Source organism: Acanthopagrus latus, chromosome 8 (assembly GCF_904848185.1).
Source record: "Acanthopagrus latus isolate v.2019 chromosome 8, fAcaLat1.1, whole genome shotgun sequence".
Taxonomy (NCBI): domain Eukaryota; kingdom Metazoa; phylum Chordata; class Actinopteri; order Spariformes; family Sparidae; genus Acanthopagrus; species Acanthopagrus latus.
In genome coordinates this window covers 29,059,853-29,081,712 of record NC_051046.1, presented here as the reverse complement: position 1 = coordinate 29,081,712, position 21,860 = coordinate 29,059,853, and the positions used below count along the sequence as shown (strand labels likewise).

Sequence of the window (21,860 nt, the reverse complement as noted above, 5' to 3'; positions counted from 1 at the left end):
CAATTCATTCTTGAAAATGTATTTCTCTTTTTACTTGAACACACAATACAGTGAAAAAAAATGTATTCACATTATTAAAAAAGAAGGCATGAGCAGTAATTTAAAACAATGGGGACATTCTCCATGTTGTATGAATGGCAGCGATTGTGTCTAAAATAGGAAGCATTTTTAATGAATTAGGAAAATTCCAATTTCCTGTGATGCCTAGAGATGGAAGCTGCAAAAGATCGAGAAAAAAGGCTCCTTGCATCTTTGGTTATCCCTTAGAAAGGCCAGCCAATTCTATAAACACAACTTCTTTCTAATCCATGTGTTCTCTCTGAACTTTCAAGTTTAAACCCATACAGTCTGCTCAACATAAAAAAATAAAATAAAAACATGAACCTAGCCAATATGGCACAAAGAGGAAATGTAAAAAACAAACAGATCGCTTTCAGTGTAGGCTTACCGACGGTGTTCACACTTGATACATTGAGTGAAACACACCAGAACTGAATGTATCTGAACTGAATTCATATGAAAGTTAAAAACATAAAAAAAACAGAGTGAAAGCAAAGCTCTTGAGTCTCTCACTTCAGAAGAAATCTCTTTGGTCATCAGTCTTCACATTGTTATTGATGCAATGAATGAACAAAAGTCAAATGTCAAAAAGTTCAGAGAATAGTGTCCAGCAGTAAAACTTTACTGTTACATTAACATAAGCTGGCACCTTTACAATATATCAAAGTGACCATATAGAAACCTGTGATGCACTAACTGAGGGTATGACCCAATGGTGACTGTAAACTCTGAATTGGACCATGACGTACTGATAAGGTACTGCTCAAAAGCACCTAAGATATAGCTGTATTTCATGTTCAGAGATCTTAGAGATCTGATAAATCATAGCTGCTCCAAAACATACAGTGTGTTATTCATGGCTGTTGAGAGTACATGAGGGCTGATTTCAGAGCTGTCTCAGTCTCTGTCCTGGAGACATCCATGTCATTACACCCAATTGCAAGTGTGACTAGACTACTTCTCACATTCTCTGCATTTCCTGGATATTGTTAACTTTCAGCAGCAGTCTCTAGTCATAACACATATGTTATAATGTTCACAACATTTGAACATGTTAGAGGGATAATGACTTGAATGCCCGTATGTGCACCAAAAGAGTTTCAGGTCTCTGTAATTGTTCCTCCTGTCCATTCTGGCTAAATAGTTATACCTCCCTGATGGGGCCACATTTATCAAAGCCAAAGTATCAGCAGTAGCATCCTTTTGCTCTTACTGTAAGTACATTTGCAAAAAGGGATTTTTAAAATACTGGCAAATACCCTAAATCTGCTGAAGGCTCATAGACTGTTTAGATTCTGTTTCAACATGTGTCCTGAGGGATCCAGACAGTGGACAGTTCTGAGTAAAGTTGCCACATGCCACAAGTGGACATATTTGAGATTCGATCAGTCAGACCACATTCAGAAGTGTTGTGGGCCACATGTGACCAAATTCTTTTAGCATTGTGTACACACTTGTCCTGGGTTTACATTTAGGGAACATATACTTAAATGACATGAATCATGAAGTTTTTGGGCTCTCTGACACTATTTTCAGACCCACCTCAAAATCTCATAATTTTGAGAGTTGTTGCATGCTTAAATCATTCATGCCTCCTTGTAGAAAGTGTCAGTTTGTGGCAGCATGTCTGTGCCAGCCTGTCTGCTTCTGTGTCTAAAGTGCTAAAGTCACACCTGCCAACAATAAGCAGTAGTTTGAACACACTGTTTACGCTAACTGAGCATTTATACTTAATTTATGAAAGATTGCTCAATAAAGTTGCTGAGAAACATTATATGATTTATAAATTACTGTCAAATTCTTATTCTTCTTATTGGATCAGCAAATATTATACATTCTTTTTTTCTCTCTATGGTTAACAGTAATATTATTATTGTTATCTGTCTGAGCTTTAGAATGTATTTCAATAAAGAATATGGAATTTTTGTACACATTGCTTGTAAATTAGGTGTATTAAAGATATCACTTCACAGCCAATACAGATAGGACAATTGATTACAGCAAACAAAAACTCTTTCAGTGTCCATTTTCCATGTGAGCATTGTATTTTTATTGACTTTACATCAGAAACTATGCCTTAAGCTGTGTTGAGACAGAACACAAGCCACATTTTCACATTCATTTTGCGTGACTGTTTGTGCAGTTCATGTGAAGTTTTCACAAGCAGAGACAGATGTTTACTATAGCGTTCCACGAACTCATGGACAAACAATGTGTGTGTGAAGTGACTCCGTTTGCATCACTTCTGACTTATCTTAGAATAAAAGTAAAAGTAATCAGTCTCTCCCTTATTTTTCTCATTTTTGTATTTGTATAAAGTAGATTCATGAAGCGCCAGGATGAGTGGCCATTTAGCACTCAAATACATGTACACAAAAATACATTGTGTTCTGTCTAAACACCTTAAGAACACACTGTAATGTCTAAATGGAAATCTAAAATAGAGGTACTTTTACTAGTTTGAGAGAATTGTTGTTTTTTTTTTCCATTTATTCTGTAATACAGAAGCCCAGCTCCATCATATTTTAGCCCATTTCGTCTTTATTAAAATAAAAGACGTGAAAACCTTACCAACCAGTAATTGTAACCCTTATGTCTTGTAGTCTTACGTTGTTCCTTTGCTTTCCATTTAAAGCAAAAATCACCCTCCTGTACCCTTTTGTCACAATTTTACAGCAAACCTGTTTTGATAAACTACCAAATGTTCTTCTGAGCATGTCACTATTACAAGTACAGACTATGAACAATCTAAAAACTGGAACAGTTCCATTTGGTTTGGGTTTTTTTTAAATATGAAGCACCACTGAGCATGATAGAAATGGCAGAGCTGCATGGATCCAATCATCTCAGAATCTCCTCCAACTGGATTCAATTCCTTTTGCTCAGATTTCAAATTCCCAGATTTTTAGCACCAGTGATGACAATTTGAATGTGTTCCTGGTTTACAGCTCATCATTTGAGCAGTCAACACAGACCTTGCTAGAATTATACTGCAGTGAAACTTGGCACAAATGTCCCACCAGTCTCTCTCTGGTTGCAGGTTTATGCCTCTGCATAAGGCAGGTGATACTGCTCTTCCCTCTTGTTACACCGCTTGGCTACAATTGCCAGGTACAGCACCAGTAGAATGAGCCAGTAGCAGGCATAGAGTATCGTCCCTGTTATCAACAAGGCTTTCTCTGTCTCACTGAATGGCTCCTGTGTTTCACAGTAGATTGTATATGCCACACCTCCAAGCAGCACCAAAGCCCACACTGTGACAGGCACAGCACCAATGAAGTTGACCACGATCTTCCTGCGGCCTGAGGTGCCCCATCCAGCCTTATTGATGGTGAGCAAGGCAAACATTTTGGCAGGGAGCAAGCTGGACATATAGAGCAGAGAGTAGAGTGACATGAAGATCATGACCAGGCTGCCACGCAGGAAACAGGCATAGGTGGCCTTCACCATCCCAACCAGCTGGACTGTCAATAAGAAGAGCAAGATGTTCCACAACCTTCCACGATAGAAGAGATGGATGACTGTGGCAACCAAGAAGAAGGGAAAGAAGCCAGTGACCACTGACTCATAGGTCATCCAGAGACTGTGCTTGTGGAACCACAGGGCATTGTAGAGCCACTCACGGAAGTAGGACTTGCTCCATCGAGTCTGCTGGTTGAGCCAACGTAGATACTGGGTTGGCGTTTCAGTCTGGCACTGTGATCGCGCTGTAAATTTAGTCTTGTAGCCGAAGCTGAGCACCCGATTGGTGAGGTGGCGGTCATCACCAAAGCTGCACTTGGAGCCTAGAAAGGTCTGGTGGTACCAGGGTTCGAGGAAACGTTGTAGCAAAGAGCTCCTGTACATCCCCAGAGGGCCGCTGATACACTGGACACATCCAAAGTAGGACTGGCATGCCCGCTCAATGTTGAAGGCCATCCAGTAGCGCACACTACTGAGGAAGGAGATCCACGAGTCATACTTGTTAAGGATCTGGAAGACAGGAATATGAAGAGAAATTAGCACAAAAAACCCAGAATTGAAACTATCGCATAATGCAACCTAGGGTCTTTTTGTGAAAGTGCCGAGTCAAACGTTCATTCAAAAGCATAATTATGCCTAAAGCGTCACTTTTAAGATTGACCGTATTTTCCTTTTCGGGTCAAAATCATTTTCAATGGAATGCTAGGGGCAAATACTATGTTAACATCAAAATCACTATTTTTAAAACCCTAAGAAGGTGAATGATTTTGACCTGAAAGCGAAAATATGGTCAAACTTAAAAGTGGCGCTCTCATCGTAATTATGCTTTAACAATTGACTCGGGTACATTCACAAAACGACCCTAGGTTGCATTTTGGTGAGAGTCTCACTTTAAGAGGTTAATGTACTAAACATTTGGTTTAAAGTACATTAAGGTTTAAGGTTTGATAAAGTAATGCAAGTAATCAATGCAATCAGTAGCTATTGGCTAATTGGCAGCTTCAGTGCTTTTCCTTTTCTCTGCTCACATTCATAGCCACACCGTTCTTTCTCTTCTACAAACTTGCATTGCAACACACATACCCTTTGTTTTTGCCATTTCATCATTACTCGAAATGCAACTACAGCAATTAACTCACTATCACTGTGCTCCCACAGTGCATCTTCCCCATGAGATGACTTTTGCTGTGAATTGGTAATTGATTGATTGATTGATTGATTGATTGATTGATTGATCCAGCGACAAAAAGCCTGAAAAGCTGGCAATTAAAACAGTAGAATCTATAAAGTATATAAAATCATTGCAATAAAGATGATACAAAATCTGGTCTAGTTGCATGGGTGTGATCTGGCAGGTTTTCAGAATGTTCCAAACCAGAATTGCAAGTACTAACTAGAGTTGGAGATTGTACAATTTTGAACCAATTCTGATACTGGTTACTGGGAATTTACAATTTAATCTAATCTCTCATATTATTTTAGCATGCTAAACAGCCTGTTGGTATGGAATTTCGAATGCAGCCAGGAGCTGACTTTTGGCTAATGCTGGCAAAACTGCTAAGGTAGCATCAATCAAGACTGTGAAAAATGTACACTTCACACATCTCCAACAGGGTTGATGTCTGCCTCTCCTCTTTCTCTCTAAAACAAGTGGCTCTTGGGTACCTGAATTTGGCATGGATAACAAGAAGCGGTGCTTGGTAAATTGGTCATTATCCTTAAAAGTACAGAGTTCAGTGCCTAACCCTATTTCCAATATGTTGTAGTAAGCTTTTATTCACCTCCAAAGTTAGTAAGTTGACTTTCAAGCCAAACATTTGTGTTTTGGGTCATCATTTACTCGTCATTTCTCTGGTATATACCTGCACATCTCCACCAACTGCTCCCACCATTGGATCTTCCTCAAGAATCTTCAGCATTTCTATTGTACATGCTGGGTCTAGAACTGTGTCTGAGTCACACACCTAAAGGGGTACAAGAAGCAGACAAGGTACAGTAATGCTCAGTGTTAAACAAAGACCCAAAAATATACAGGCATTGGACAAATTAAGGTTGCAGGTGCTGCAAAGCGCTGAGTAGTATTAATGTTGAGATTTATGAGAGAAATGAGAGGCTGCAGACAGAGATTGCAGCTGGTAATTGCACATAGCTGGGTCAGATGTAGACATAACCTTGGAACCACAGCAAGGGCGCAGAGGTCATGCATCAGCTGGCTATGAAGTGTGAGTTGATTAAACACAGGTTCATCAGTTTGGATGAGTAAATTCTTTATATCAGACAGATTTTCAATTGATGTTCGAAACTGTTCAATAGATTCAAGGTGAGACACAGAAGTTAAAGAATTGGCAATACACCTGATTTGATGATTGACATCAGTATGCATCCGCACAGAAGCGGTGCAGCTATTAATTCAGCAAAACAGCTAATTCAACTGATATCTGGTTGGAGTGTACAGATGAATATAAATTGATTGTCACCGATGGCTTTATGAAATGTGATTATTTTTGCCACTGGTACACACCCTCAGCAAACCTCTATGATCAAAAGGTTGTTTAATTGTGTTATTAGTGTGGGGTCTGCTGTCAAAATCCTCTGTCAAAGTCAAATCCTCCTCAAAGTCAGACTAACTAAACCAAACAAAATTTACACAACAGTGACATGGCAAGATGATGAGCAGTTATTAAGACAGTACTATGTACACACACATTGTCCAAAGTGGTCTAACTTCATTAAAATGTAACTGGGTCAGAAAGTTGATCTTTCTACATGGATCACAGGCCTGGCGGAGTGGATATTGAGAAAAGGTTACTTCTGTCATTCAGTGTTGGTCACCTTAATAGAAGAGTGATTGGAGACATTAGAAACATTTGAATGTGTCACATCGCGGTGAGGGATGTCCTGTCTTGGGTTATCTGTCTTGTGAAATTCATGTTTTATTTTGAAAAGTATCTCTCCTCTCATTTCAGGTCACTTGCCCTTCCTCTTGTGTCCCTGGTCTGACGTCATCCCTAATCCTTGATTGTTTGCACCTGTGTTCCCCTCCCCCATGTGTATAACGTCTTTGTCTTCCCCTGTCTGCGTTGCCAAAGTATTTTGTCGTCTTGTCGTGTACTGAAGCCCTGTTCACAGTCTTGCCATACTCAGAGTTAAGTATTGCTAAGTTTTGTTTTCTGTATTTGTACGTCTTTAGAAGAGTGATTTTGAGTTCATAGTTTTCTGGTTAGTATGATAGCCTTTTGTTTCCTCCTTGCATCATCAGATGCCCGAACCACCTCAACTGGCCACCTCAACTTTCCACGCAGAGGAGCAGTGGCTCTACTCCGAGTCCCTCCTGGATGGCTGAGCTTCTCACTCTATCTCTGAGTGAGACCCCACCCATCATGTGGAGAAAACTCATTTTTGCCGCTTGTACCTGCGATCTCATTCTTTCAGTCATTACCCATAGCTCATGACCATAGGTGAGGGTATGGACGAAGACTGACCAATAGATCGAGAGCTTTGCCTTCTGGCTCAGCTCCCTTTTCATCACAACCTTGCGGCAAAGCGCATGCAACACCACACCCACTGCTCCAACTCTCTGGTCAGTCTTACACCCCATCATACCCTCACTCATGAACAAAACCCTGAGGTACTTCAATTCCTTCACTTGGGGCAAGGACTCATACCCCACCTGGAGTAAGCAATCCATGGGTTTCCTACTGAGATCCATGGCCTCGGATTTAGAGGTGCTGATCCTCATCCCTGCTACTTCACACTCAGCTCAGACTGATCCAGTGAGCACTGAAGATCTACAGCCGAGATCCCAGTTGGGACCCCTGTCGGGCCGCGGTTGTACACCTTCTTGAGATCCACAAAACACATGTGGACTGGGAGATTGTGCTCCCAGGCTCCCTCCAAGACCTCTGCCAGAGTAAAGAGTTGGTCCGTTGTTCCACAACCAGGACGGAATCCTCATTGTTCCTCTTCAATCCGAGGTTTAACGATCAGCTGAACCCTCCTTTCTAGCACCTTGGAGTAGACTTTCCCAGGAAGGAGTAGTGTGATACCTCTATAATTGGCACACATCCTCTGGTCACCTATCTTTAAGAGAGGGACCACCACACCTGTTTGCCACTCCTTCCGCACCAACCCAGACCCCCACGCATTTTTGAAGAGGCGTGTCAACCAAGACAGCCCCTCAACACCCAGAGCCTTAAGCATTTCTGGTGGTATCTCATTGATCCCTGGGGCTTTGCCACTGTGGAGTTGTTTGACTACCACAGTGGCTTCACCCAGGGAAATTGGCGATGATGCCCATCCTCCATCTCTGTTTCCATTACAGAGGGTGGCTGAGTGGGATTCAGGAGGTCACCAAAGTACTCCTTCAACCACCCTATAACCTCCTCAGTTGAAGTCAACAAGGTCCCATCCTTGCTGTACACAGCTTGGATGGTTCCCTGTTTCCCCCTCCTGAGATGGCAGACAGTTTTCCAGAAGTGCTTTGGCGCAGCTCAAAATTCCTTCTCCATGGCCTCGCCAAACTCCTCCCACACCCGCTGCTTTGCCTCTGCCACAGCTGCGGCCGCTGCGCTTCCGGCCCTTCGGTTCCCCAAAACTGCCTCAGGAGTCCCCCGGGACAACATGTCCCTAAAGGACTCCTTCTTCAGTCGGACGGCTTCCCTGAGCACCGGTGTCCACCACGGTGTCTGAGGATTAGCCCCCTTGAGGCACCTAAGAACCTACGGCCACAGGACACAGCTGCAGCTTCAACAACGGAGGCTTTGAACATCGTCCATTCAGGTTCGATATCCCCAGCCTCCACAGGGATGCTAGAGAAGCTCCTTTGGAGGTGGGAGTTGAAGGCTTCTTGACAGCGGCCTCCCCCAGATGTTCCCAGCTTACCTGCACTACTCGTTTGGGCTTACCAGGTCTGTCCACCGATCGGGGGGTTCAGATCGGGGAGGCCATTCCTTCCAATCACGCCTCTCCAGGTATATCCATCATTGCCGACTTGCACGTTGAAGTCTCCCAGTAAGACCTCCCAGCCAGGACCTCCTAGAAGGCTGCGTACTCTGAACTGCTGTTTGGTGCTTATGCACAGACAACAGTCAGAGTTTTCCCCCCAACCCTTAGGCGTAGGGAGGCGAACCTCTCCTCCACCGGGAGGGGGGAGGATGAAGTGCCACGATGCTCTGTGCCCGGCCGGGCCCCATGGCAGACCTGGCAACCAGGCACTCACTCTCGGGCCCTCTGTCCGGGCCTGGCTCCCAGGGCCCTGGGCTTCCTCCGGGCAGGGTTTGACACATTCGCAAAAAAAGTTGCATTTTTGCAAGAGTTTCGCTTTCAGTTACGTTCTTACTTTTACTAAAGATACTTAAAATAACTGCCTCATAAAAATTTTGATGGTACAATGTCATGTCATAGGGTGAACAGAGTCTGCTCTATGTAACTTAAGCCAGAGGGAAGGATCCCAGCCTTGCATACATGTTTATGTCAACATACAAGTTTTCAACATATAACATGATGTCATGATGTCATGTGTTCTGTGTGTAGTTAGCACCCACATTACATCCGACAAATTGTTAGAGACCTGGTATTTGTATTGACAACAATGGTGTTGCACTCTGTGTGGAGCCGAGATGAGAGATGAGATTTTAAAAAGTTGAGAAAGGCACTGGTGATGTAGCTGAGTAGGGGGATACTGCACTAAATGGATAAAATCAAAGACACAGCGACAGGTTCAAAAGGCTTTCCCTTTCTTTTTCTGTTTCTTGCCTTGTGAACTTCATGCGCTTTGCTTAGCTGAACAGCCAATCAGAGTGATTTCGCTCACTGATGGGCTTTGGACCCGATCGGATCAATAGGCTCAATCATCCGAAAAGCTGCCAAGAAGGGCTGATTTGTGCCAACAGTGCAGGACACACTGCAAACGCTAGAGCCACAGGCACTCATCAACAACTGATGGCTTACCAGTAGCCAGGTGTTTCAGGGCCCTATCACCTAATACTTGCCAACAAATCACATTCTGTCAACAGCTGTGCTTTGTGTTTAGTGCTTAACAGCAGTCAGTAGTATGCTAACATGATAAAATAAAATGCTATGCATAGTGAACATTACAGTATACCATACAGCTGCATGGCAAATTTGTCATTGCTTGTTAGCATGCTCATGTTTGCATTGACCTTGAAGCAGCCATACTCAGAGCAGTGAGCATGACATTAAAATGATACTCCAGCATTTTTGTATTGCATTTTGATCAAGTAAAAGGACTCAAGTGAGACAGATTATTTGAGACAATTTGGAAAACTGAAGCTGGAAAATCAAGACATGTTGACATGTGGGGACGCTTTTGAATTCCCCATAGTGCAAGCAGTATCATCTTTTTTATTAGGTCCTCTGTGCCTGGGACGCACCCATGTCTTTCAGACTCCACACCTCTAGTTCGTGAGAGGCCCCCTGTTAAAAATATATCTCATTAAATCTCAAGCACAAGAAAAAATAATCCTGGTGACATCATCTGGGTTAATTTCTCGGACTTGACTGAGCTCCTACGGAGCCACAGGAAACATTACACAGCTACATCTTAAAATGTTCTTCACATGGTCTTGATCATTTCTGTTCTCTTTGATGCAGAAGTATATCCATAGCCTTATTTGTGTGTCTGTGGAACTTACCTGCACATAATCAACACTGTCCCCCAGTGCTTTAAAGGCCGTGTACATCACCTCTCTTTTCCCTCCCCATTCCTGCATGATACAGGAGTAGCGGCAGCTCCTGACTAGCCGAGCCACTCGTGCTGCCTCCTCCATGTGAACCGTGCTCCTCCCACCACCTCCGACACCCCCTCCTCCACACCCATCGCTGTGAAAGTTTCCCTTCCAAACCATACTGCCAGCCTGGTCAGCCCCGCCCATCACCTCCTGAAAAACATCCATCATGTAGCGGTCCTCGGGCCGATTCCCATCCACCACCAGCACCACCCGCAGGCCAGGGAAGGAGATTCGACGGATGCTGCGCAGGCACTTCCTCAGGTAGTCTGGGTCCTCCTGGTAGGCTGCAATACACAGGGCCACTGAACGACGGAGGTGCTGAGGCTGGGCGGGGCTTCTCATCCGTCGATGCTCCAGGAAAGCAAAGAGGCTCTGGAGGAAGAGGTGGAGGGAGAGGAAGGCGCCATAGAGACCAAAAGAGAGGTGGTGCTGCTCGGTGTGGATGAACTGGTAGCCTTTATAATAGTGAAGCACAGTGGAAACAAAGGCACCGTCATTGCCTATCACTCTTATCATACACTTGGTTCATTTGATGTGTATATCATTGAAATTCACAAAATGAACCTGTGACATAGGCCAGCAGGATGGTGAAGAGGACCACCACAGCAAACAGGGTGGTGACCACGATGTTCAGCGCATTCCTGCAGCGAGAGGGCATCTGGAGGTGGAGAGAAACACAGGAGTGGGAGTGATGGCGCTGGCTTCATTTGAACCCAGGTTTCCACAGGGGGGTCACTAAGAATTTATTTTTTCAAGAACTGAAATGTGTCAAAAAATACAAATGACAACATGACCAAACATATCATTAGCTCATTTTAATTCACAAATGAAACATTGAATTAAAAAAAATAGTAAAATTGTTTAACTTCTACGAAGAGCACTATTTGAACCACATTAGTTCTATCAGAGGATAAAGTCACCCAGTCACTACTCACTAGTTCACAACTAGTTTCACAGAGAGAGAGAGAGAGAGAGAGAGAGAGAGAGAGAGAGAGAGATAGAGAAGAAGCTCAGCCAGGATCACAAAGACGTCACTCCCAGTTTGAAGGTCAGGAGACTTCACGTTGCGTTTCCAGGTAGCTAAGTTAGGAGGAGCTCGGTTTCATGCAACCGCTGCCATAAGGGTGAATCTTAGAGAAACGTTTTTCACTTTGTTTGAGCTAAGCTTCAGTTCCCTCCTCGCTGGATGAGACAGAGGCTGTTGTTGTTTTACTTCTGTTTTTGTTGGAATATTCATCATTATTATTTTGGATCCATAGAGGAACACTGCACAACCCAGTCGTTCCTCGCCGCCTGCAGAAGAAAGAGATTATCTTCAGAAGGAGACGGAAACCCCAAGGTCCGGTCCTTCATCAGATCGATTCGCAGTGTCATCGCTGCCTGCCTTCTCAGCTTTTAGGACACTAAAGCTGACCCTGCGCTCGGCCCAAAACAAGTGGGAGTTTTGAGTCAGACAGGACATGCTAGTCACAACGAGCGACCTAAGCAAGAGGCTTTTGTTTGGGCAGAGACAGATAGTATATAGCGTAGTTTTTTTTGTTGTGCTTACGTCGTTGTGAAAGGGCCACCGAGTCGGATTTATGGTTTACTGTTCTGTGTGCTAACTGTGTTAATACGCTCAATACGAGCTCACTCAGGCGAATCCACTCAGTCTTGCCGCAGTGTGTGTCATCACAATACATTGTATTTCAGCTCATCCAGCGGACACACACACACACACACACACACACACACACACACACACACACACAATCTCCACCTCCACCCATTTAAAAGTTTGGCTTACTTATGTTTTTTTTTTTTATGTGACTAGTTGTTGAAAGCAACTGTTGTTTATAGAAGTAGGTGGTTTATGTTCTCGAGAAATCTAAAATAAACACTGTTGATTTTAACCGAGCAGTATCTGTGATTATTTTGCACAATCCAGTATTATAATAACAGCTGGTTGATATGGTCAGTGCTCAGATTCACAGCTTCCCTCTTCCATCTAATTATTGATATTTTCATAATATTGGCAATTCGAATAATTTCAGGCTTTGAGACTAAAGGTAAATCATTTGATTATTCATCCCTGATTTCAGGCTGGTGTCCTGTGTTCATTAATGAATCATAAGCCCTTTTTTGATAGAAAAGGCGGCACATTTGCTCCGAGGTAAGGGCAGCAATGTAGTGTTGTGTTGGTCACGAACGCGTCATTCGAACAAACAAATCTTTTCAGTGAATGATTCACGAACCTACGGCACACAGAGAACTGACGCTGAGGACGTGATTCTCGTTCACGTACTGTGCTGACAGTGGCACTATGTCACTCACCCAGGGCAGAGGAGATGATTCATGTTCAGTAACCGTACTGCTAAAATTAGCGCTGTGTTGCTAACATCCGTGTAGCATCATCTTAAGTGATTTTACTGCACAGTAAAAGTCACTCATGTTCGAAAACGTGAGTCATGTTCATGCTGATTCAGTAACAGCGTGAACTGTGATTATTGATTATTAATCAAATTATTATTATTAATTAATACAATTAATTTTAAATATATATATATATATATATATATATATATATATATATATATATATATATATATATAGATATATATATATGCACTTTAATGTCCAGTGGGAAAAAACTTTTCCATTAAGATTTGTACACTTATATTCTTTTAACTTGACTATACGAGACATAATTGATTTTCCTAATGATCAGCTGATACCGAACCAAACCGAAAAACGTGACCACAAAACTGTGATGTGAAGCCACCCGTGGATTTTGTGAACTGTTCCACCCCTAACATGTACCTTACTGCACTGCACAGAATGATACCTGGCTCAGATTTAAGGAGTACTCAGTAACTTTACATGAGAAAACCTACAACTGAACACCATCTGCTGTCTGTTCTGCTCTCTCTCATCTTCCTCTACCTTGCTGTTCCCCTCTCTCAGCCCCTCTGGCACTCCCTTCCCTCTCTCTAGGTTAATAACTGTAATTAAAGGCCAGCGGGTTTGGCCAGTGCTCAGGACCAGTCAAAATGGAGGAACAATTCTGTCCTTTCATTCATGAAATTACCTCCTGCCCCCACTCACCCCACCTGGCTAGGCCCACACAGCAGACACAGAGTGATATCTATGTTATTACATTAAATTACATATTTGGCTCTGTGGTACAGTCTCTCACTGGTACAGACAGATTTGTCTTCCTCTCTGAGTGGATGTACAGATTTACATCCCAGCACTGAATCCCTCTTTCTACACAGATCTACACTCTACACGGAAGCAGGCTCTGGGAGACTGCTGACAGAAAGGGGAAATTTGTAAATAGAGGTTTTGGAACACATACAAAACACTCTAAGAGAGAACTTTTCACTGACTGTCTAATACCTCCAAAATCTCTAATCTCTCCTTTTCTATTTTGTATTTCTTATCCCAGTTCTGATTGTCTTGTCTGATTATACTTCTTACAATGCTTGCAGTTCATTCTGCTGTTGCACTTATTCTGGATAATACTGGATTCTGGATATTCTGGATAAGAGCTCCAGTAAAATGATGATGAAAAACAAATCACATGGAATAAGATACAGTGTATCATATTTTTCAAGAGGTTTGTAAAGAAACTGAAATTGATTGAACATGTCCTTTTATGATTTAATAATAATATTCTGCTGCAACAGCTCACTTCAATTTAGTGGCCCTCTGAGAGGAAGTCAGACAGAAACCAGCTGGAAGTTTCCAGGAAACATTTGAAAGAAACTGCCAATGTATGTACCAACAACTTATTGAAAATAGCAGAATATTATAATTAAATCATATTGGGGTGATTTTCAGAATATGTTTAGGTAATCATTAATGTATTTTGGGTGTAATTTCAAAGAAATTTCAAATTTGATATTAGGCAGGCTATAATTACCACCTTATTACCATGAAATGTGTGGACTCAAGGGATAGGCTGACCACAGAATTGTAATTGAATGAATTGATCCAGTTTTACATGCCCAGGTTTTAAGATATCTGACTTTGAGATCTCTGCTTCGGTCTCAGTACATTAGAGGTGAATGGAATTTTATTTGTGTTGCTCAAAACCTGAAAAAAGTGTATTTAAAAAATGTAAAACCTCTCCTCAAAAGAAAATGTCCATTTTACCCAAATAATCAAGACAATTTACTGTCAGTGGTAGGGACTAATTCTTTTTTGAAATACTGATACCACAAAGTCATATTTAAATAATTTAAATAATTTCCCAGTCTGGGATAATCAAAGTAATTCTATTCTATTCTAAAATAATTCTATTCTGTATAGAGTCGTTTGTGTAAGTCCTTTTGGGACAGTTATTTTTGCTACTGAGGGCCACAGCTTCAACTCAATATCTGATTCATGTTGGATTATAGATGCAGGCCAAGTAAGTGGGGTCTGAACGCCCCGGGGCCACACGCTAGATAACAAGGTGCACTAACATGGACTGCTTGATTGGAGGGCCACAGTCACCAGGGGGGGTTGTTGGCAGGCTGGGATTAGTAAAGGTTGTTGGGGGGGTTACTGGTTACTGGCTATCCTGACTGTGAGACAGATCGAAGGTAAAAGGAAAAAGTACAAAGTCACTTTATAATCTTCACTGTGAATACAGTCCTTCATATATAGGCAGAAATGTGGTAAAATAAAAGTCTACAGTCCTCACATAAGTAAAACCTTGTTGACTTGGTGACTGACAAATCCTGCACAGTATGCCCCTACTCTTACTCTAATGTTTCATGAACTGAATAGGCTGGGAATCCAGGTGAGGAGGTGTGGAGATGCTAGTGAATGATGATTTTGGCCTTGTGACAGGGACTTTTCCCAGCTCAGAGAAGGAAGAAGGAAGGGGTATGGGAAGTATGGTGGCAAAAAGAGTGTTGGAGCAAGAGAAAGAGGACATGGAGTAGTACTGGATGGTAACATGTATGCAATACCTCCTCATTCACCTCCTTATATGTTTCAAGCTGAGCCTGATGTGTATCGCTAGTTTCATATGTGGAGCTGTGTGTGTGTGTGTGTGTGTGTGTGTGTGTGTGTACCTGAGACATAGGGGTATGTGACGTTAGTGTGCCAAGTGTTTGGGTGATGTCAGTGTCATGCGACAGAGTTACCACAAAGTGGAGTGCGTGTAAGTTGTGGTTTGGATGAGCTGCAGCCACAGCAAGGAGAAGCTACGTACTGTGCCCTGTTATAAATCCTGCAGAGCTGAAAATAAAGAGCCGTCCTCTAACTCAGTCGCAGTCCTGGGATTTGATTGTGTTCTACTGCATCAAACCGGAGGCCCCTTACCAGGGACATGCACATGATTATGGAGGGGCAGGGGCTCAAAGTCAGAAAAGGGTGGTATTTTTTTCAGGCCTTCATAACACAATAAGTAGATTAATTAATGTAAAATTAATAAATAAAGTGCTTATAGAAAACTAACTACTAATCATAATACTGAGGTTAGGAAGACATGCAAACACTGGTTTATTATTTGGCTATTTATTGGAGGGCAAGTGCAAACTCGAAATACAGACTTAACATGTAAACATGTGACAAAACCAAGAACTAACTGACCAAGAACTAACTGTGACTGCTACTGTGAATGTTGGCAGGAACAGCAATGTTTACAACAGCAAAGTCACAGTAAACTCAATATCTGGCAGAAGTTGAAGATTTGTGGCAAGATAAACAGCGACACAGATGCTGTCCGATCATCATTAACAAGCAGTTAGCTTAACAAGCACAAATGGGTGCTTTTCTGAAAGATGACTCATATTTAAGCTCATTGAATAAGTGGAAGGCGACTTGTTAGCCCCCACAAGAAAGTTCTGTTAATGGATTTATAACTCACTAAGGTTCAAGTCGCTCCACTGTCACGTCTCATCTATGAGCGTGGTGGAGTTCTCATGAGAAAACGGCCTCTCTCTCTCAGCTGCAGACTTTAAAACCATAATTCTGCAATGAAAGACAACAGAAGCCCTGCAGAGTTAAGTGGAACTGCAGAGTTAATGGGAAGTCTCTGTGGGCCTGTCACTACAAGCAGTGCCTTTAATTACAATCAAATAACTTTACTGCTTTTTGTTGTAGTTCATTTAACCTACTTATATTGAAAACATACACTAATTTGTAAACATTTGCACAAAAGACATGATTAGAATCTTGAATGTTTGGGTTCCACTTCACATTTTTTTTAAGGAAATGTACTGTTCTCCAATAACTGGTTGCAGTCTAGGTAATGAATGGCAGGAAAGTTTTGATCCAAACATGTTAACTTATTACTACTTAGTAGTATTCTGTGCACATGTCTGTATACAGGTGTAATTTTTGAAAAGTTTATACACTCTCTATAGAAGTGTACTCAGTTTGAAGGCAGCACTGGAGACATGTCGAAGGGACTGAGAAGAAAAGGAACAGGCATGAAAATGGAGTTGGTGACACCAAAGAAGGGAACTATCATATGTGCATCCAGGTGAACAGACGAGGTCACAGCAGGCTCTGCATGTTTATTAGGACTGGAAGTAAAAACCTGAATATGTGATGAATTCCAACAAAATCCTCTTTTGCACAAATCATACATATTGATATGTTGATATTGATATTTACAGAGACATGTGTAAGGAGTGTCTATTACAGGAATACCGTTCAAAATAAACTTAGCTAAACACTCTTTTAACATGTGATTAAGAGTTGGCTACCTTCAAACCTGTCATTAATCTTAATATGCATCATACGTTCTATTTATGGCTATGCAATTATCTCTCAGTCTATTTTATCCAGACCAAAAATGTCAACAGTCACTAGCCGTGAAGCTAGATCTCATATTCATACTCAGAGGACAATTCCTTTCCATTTTTCACACTTCTTTTCATCATCTATAGCACCACCCTCGGCTTACTACTGGATAAGAGTACAGGACCAGAATTATCACCAGCATTTTGCATATTTCGTCCTAACCTTATATATTGGGTTTAACGAATAAAGCCATGGTTAGGGGCAGTTGATAAGGTTCTGGCCTTGTCAGAATAGCCCTATTCAGACAGAGGACTTGCCTTTACACCACCTTTGTTTGTTCACACTGAACCAAGCAGCACCTGATAAAAGATTCTACACGCCGTGAAACCGAAACAGCCGTGACATTACACATCATGACAGTGAGATATGAGAACATCTATCAGCCGACTGTTTATAATCTTATGGATGCTGTTATAATGTGTTGTGATTGAGATCCATCCATCCATCCATCCATCATCTGTACACATTATATGTACGCCGCTTAATCCTCTGCAGGGTCGCGGGGTGATTGAGATCCTGACCCACAAAACATCCTGGAACTTCACAAAGTTAAGTTTTTGGCAGGCTGTTTTCTGGGGGAAAGTTCACTTAAGTCTCGGTCAGTAGGGCTCACTGATCTTTTTCAATTCAAGTTGCCAGAGACAGTAACTATAACAACACAATAATGGAAGGCGACAAAGATGTGTGAGTTTAAGTTTTTTTCATAATCACAACATTCAACTGGCTCTGCTGCCGGGGACAGATGCTGGTTTTGGGCAGAAATGTGACGAAGAGTCGGTAGGACAGACAGGTTGACAGAGGCTTTTCTGCTTATAACTGCAGTATTTTTTCCCTCATATAAGTTGCCAAAGACACTGCCAGTTACTACGTTATGTTTGTTTGTTCCTGTATCGTTGCTTTGTGGGTTGAAGTGTGGGCCATTTCTCTTTTATTTGATGAGTGAAGGATCTGTTAAACTGTCAGACTGTGGACACCATCAGACCAACACACCCCTGGTCTGCGTCAGCTTTCCATTCAGACAGACACCATTTAGTCTCTGCTGCAGTCAAACTGTCCCCGCTGAAACCTTTACATAGACAGCAGGGCAGAGCATCGGCACCTGATTCCTGCACTGAAAGGGCAGTTTGGATGGGGCTTATGTTGCTTTTGCTGAACAGTGACCCCTGTGGTCACAAAGGCAATTACATGATAATAGTACCCTGAATTATCTTTCAGTATGTATCACCTTCTTCATTCCTTAGCTATAAACAACAAGCTAAAATGTCATACATTTGACACATAATGACCTTGGTAAGGCTAATCTGTTAGTATATTTTCACCTGTTTACTAGGGATGTGATGAAACCAATAACATAGAACAAGAAGACTTGAACAGTGCCCTTTAGTAAAAAAAAATCTGATGTGTACAGCATTTATAACTCATATCCAATTTTTTATTTTTACATTTTTTTTGCTTATTTTACTGGCAATGATCTATGTAAAAGTGTAAAACAGCCCAGCAGCCAGTGGCCAGTGGCAACACTTTCATCCCTCTGGTTGTACAGCGGGACCTCCAGGGCACTCAGGGGTGTGTGGCACAAAAGGCAAGCCAAGAACATGCACTTGGTCACAGGTCCCTCTGATCTCCCCCTCCCTTCTTTTGTCTAGCAGATGACCATACCTCTGCTAGTGTAACTGACATGTTATTATTTCCTAACAGTCTGTCCAGTGCCTCTCTGGACGATACGCTTTTCTCTGGGTCGGTTGAGAAAAACAAACAGCCAGCAGTGGAGCTGATGCAGTGTCCTTGGGCTCATCAGTTGAAGCAGACAGGTTGGGTGGCGAGGCAGCAGCAGGGCAGCCTGGTTTCAGCCCGCCATGTGGACATCTGGCCTGTTTGCTCCACCTAACGAGTCCAGAGACACTTTTGTAGGGAAGAGCAGCTCCAGAGGATGAGTGACCCAGACAGGAGCAGCCGAAGACCAGGAGAGAGGCCACAGAGGCCAGCATGAAGAGGTCGCAGTGTTACTGCAGCTCACACCCACAGAAAACAGTCATTACCAGTGCTACTGCGAGACCTAAACAGTATGAGTGAGGCATGAAGAATGCAACCAAGACAGCATTGGTTGGCTAACCAATCTGAGGTGAGCAGAGTAGAGGGTCTTATGAGAACTCAGGTTAGCAGTATGATTGCACCCTCTGCTGTTCTATATTTTAAGCCAAAACATGCTCTGTTCCTCACCCTTACCTTAAGTGGTTTTTGTGTCCAAACCTAACCACACCACAAGCACAGAGTTGTCACAACATAGAATTGAAAATCGAACCAAAAGAAATTAAAAGTTTTAATATGTCTGTGGTTTGCAGGGATGTAAATTTCCAGCATTTATTCTGGCGACCGGGTATGTTCTGACTGAAACTTCAAAGGCAACATCATCAGGTCACCTGACTGAGAATGAGAGCAAGTAAGTAACCATAAACATGGTGGGTATGGCATGTACTCATTTTTAAATGCACTAAAACATAGTGTAATAGCAGCACAGGTAGAACAAGGTCATAAAGTTAGACTTGACTGTATAAAGTCACACAGCTATCTAGAGTTTACAAACTTTAGCCACCATAAGAACTAGTCCTACCAGACAATGTAAGGCTGTAGCAGCAAAACCTCTGACTGTGTTTAAATGAGTAAGTGTGCTATTCATTGCTTATGAATTAAGCTTTTCATCATAAGCAGCAAATATTTATTTCTTCCTTCAGAAGTAACATATTCTTGCCTTAATCTTATGTCTGGGAGCTTATTTTCATCAACTTAATGTTATAACTTCTATACGCAATTTTGACTTGATCACAGTGAGTTGTGGATAGCAAATCTTCTTCATCTGAGGTCTCACTGTGTACAAGTAGCCTGTCAAGCAGACTTTGTATAAAAGGCCACCACAGCGGGTAGGTCCAGAATGGCAGTGATGCCATGGAAAATCAAACAGGCTAACGTTTTCTTTGGAGACGCCAGAAGCCTTCCAACGGTCGCACACAGGCGCTCCTATCAACTGTTTCCTAACTGTAACTGCGTCCACAGAGAGGGAAAGCAGCACATGTAGTACAAGCCACGATCACACAAACACAGTCCTAATGTACACACACAGGCAGACACAGATTCACACACAATTACGCAGAAATTAGAGCAGAAATGGGCAGCAGTTGTAAACTTCTTCTGTCCTGTTCAAGGTATTAGTTCACACAAACACACGCACACACACACACACACACACACACACACACACACACACACACACACACACACAGGCAAAACATTTTTTTCTCTACCTCATATTGCAGCACATTCACCACACAAGCCTGAACACACTCACCTCTTTGTCCTGCATGTTCTTACTGTGCTTTAATGTTGCTTATTCACTTAAACTCTCCATTCAGCTTCTATCCCTGCTGAACATGTTTGTTCTCACTTGTGAATATTTTTCACATTTTATATTTACATGTGCCTGACAAACCTGAAGCACTGAAATAGAAACTTTATCCTCAGTTATTATATCAGATCTTAATCCTAGACCCAAGTTTAAATATTGTTTATAGAAGGATTTCTCTTTTTTTGTCCGAGTAACACCATCAGAACACAGTTTCATTGTGTTGAACATATTAAAACCCTTACCTTACTGATCCAGTGGACCCTCCGTCTACGTCTCACCCCAGATCTCCGTCCGTCAAGCCGGGACGTCCAGCCCTCTCCTCTCCTCAGCACAGCACTCTCCTTGTTCTGTCCCCCTCCTTCCACCAGCTCACACTACATCTTTATTCCAGCTTGCTCTCTTAATTCAGGAGATCCCACATCCAAAAATACAGCAGTCAGTTTAAACCAACACCCTCAACCACCTCACTGAGCCAGCCTTCCCGCTGTCTGCTCCTCCTCCTCCACCTCCTCCCTCTATTTCCCAGGGCTGCCCAGGGCATGAAGCCCCCCAGCTGAGATATGATCAGAGGTGCTCAGCCAGCAGCTGATGCTGGTGCAGTCTTACGTCTGCAGATTGCTGGTTGGGAGCAGGAGCTAGCCTGGTCTCTGCCTCTGGTGCTCTCCATCGGACTCCAGAATTCCACCATGAGCACGGGGTGAAAGTGATAGTCAAGGTGAAAATTGAGGGCTAAAGTTGAATTTTGGTGTTGTCCTCGAGTCTGGTTGCTTCTTTTTGTCCTGCGATGAAGCATCCCAAGGTTTCATCATCCCTCTACCTCTGTCCTGTGCTGCAGTATCACCTTGTCTCTGCACCAAAGCCTCCGTTCTCCCCCTCCACTGCTCTGTCACACTGTCCTGCCTGGCTGCCTGGCAGAACGACACTGCTAAGCTTCTCCTCAACAGCTCCACTCTCTGTCTGCTCAACACCCCTCCCCTCCACGGACACCCCTAGCTAGCTCCCTATCTCTCTGCAATGCAGCCAGCAGCCTCCAAAAAGCCTGCGGACTGTTTGACTGGAACCCCCTCTCTTCTCCAGCTCTCCGCCTGACTGAAAGCATCCTTTATGAGCTTATTCAGCCCTCTCTCCCTTTCCTTGCCTGCTCTAAAGCTTAGCTGCTGACATGCTGCAGGTTCCCTGCAGCCTGAAATGAACTGCAGTACGCCTCAATACACAACTCAGACACATTTCATTGAAGTCAGGTAATAGAATGTACTTTTCCTTAAGCAGACTCTTACAAGAAAGAGTCAGCTCAAGTGGCTCCACTAACCTACATTTAGAGCCTTTTTCACACTCTACTCTTTCTACACGTTTACACATTCTGCTCTCTGGCTCCCTGACTGTGACACATGGTGAGTTATAGTAAT

At 42.7% G+C, this 21,860-nt stretch overlaps 1 protein-coding gene across 1 annotated transcript; it reads right to left on the bottom strand.

The window, feature by feature from the left end:
- Positions 1 to 2,485: 2,485 nt before the first annotated feature.
- On the bottom strand, positions 2,486 to 20,708 carry has3 (hyaluronan synthase 3). Its single transcript, XM_037107548.1, has 5 exons — positions 20,697 to 20,708; positions 10,836 to 10,929; positions 10,176 to 10,726; positions 5,385 to 5,486; positions 2,486 to 4,032 (listed from the first exon to the last, which is right to left on the bottom strand). Exons 2-5 carry the CDS (start codon positions 10,927 to 10,929, stop codon positions 3,103 to 3,105), a joined length of 1,677 nt encoding a protein of 558 aa, XP_036963443.1. The 5' UTR covers positions 20,697 to 20,708; the 3' UTR covers positions 2,486 to 3,102.
- Positions 20,709 to 21,860: the final 1,152 nt, after the last annotated feature.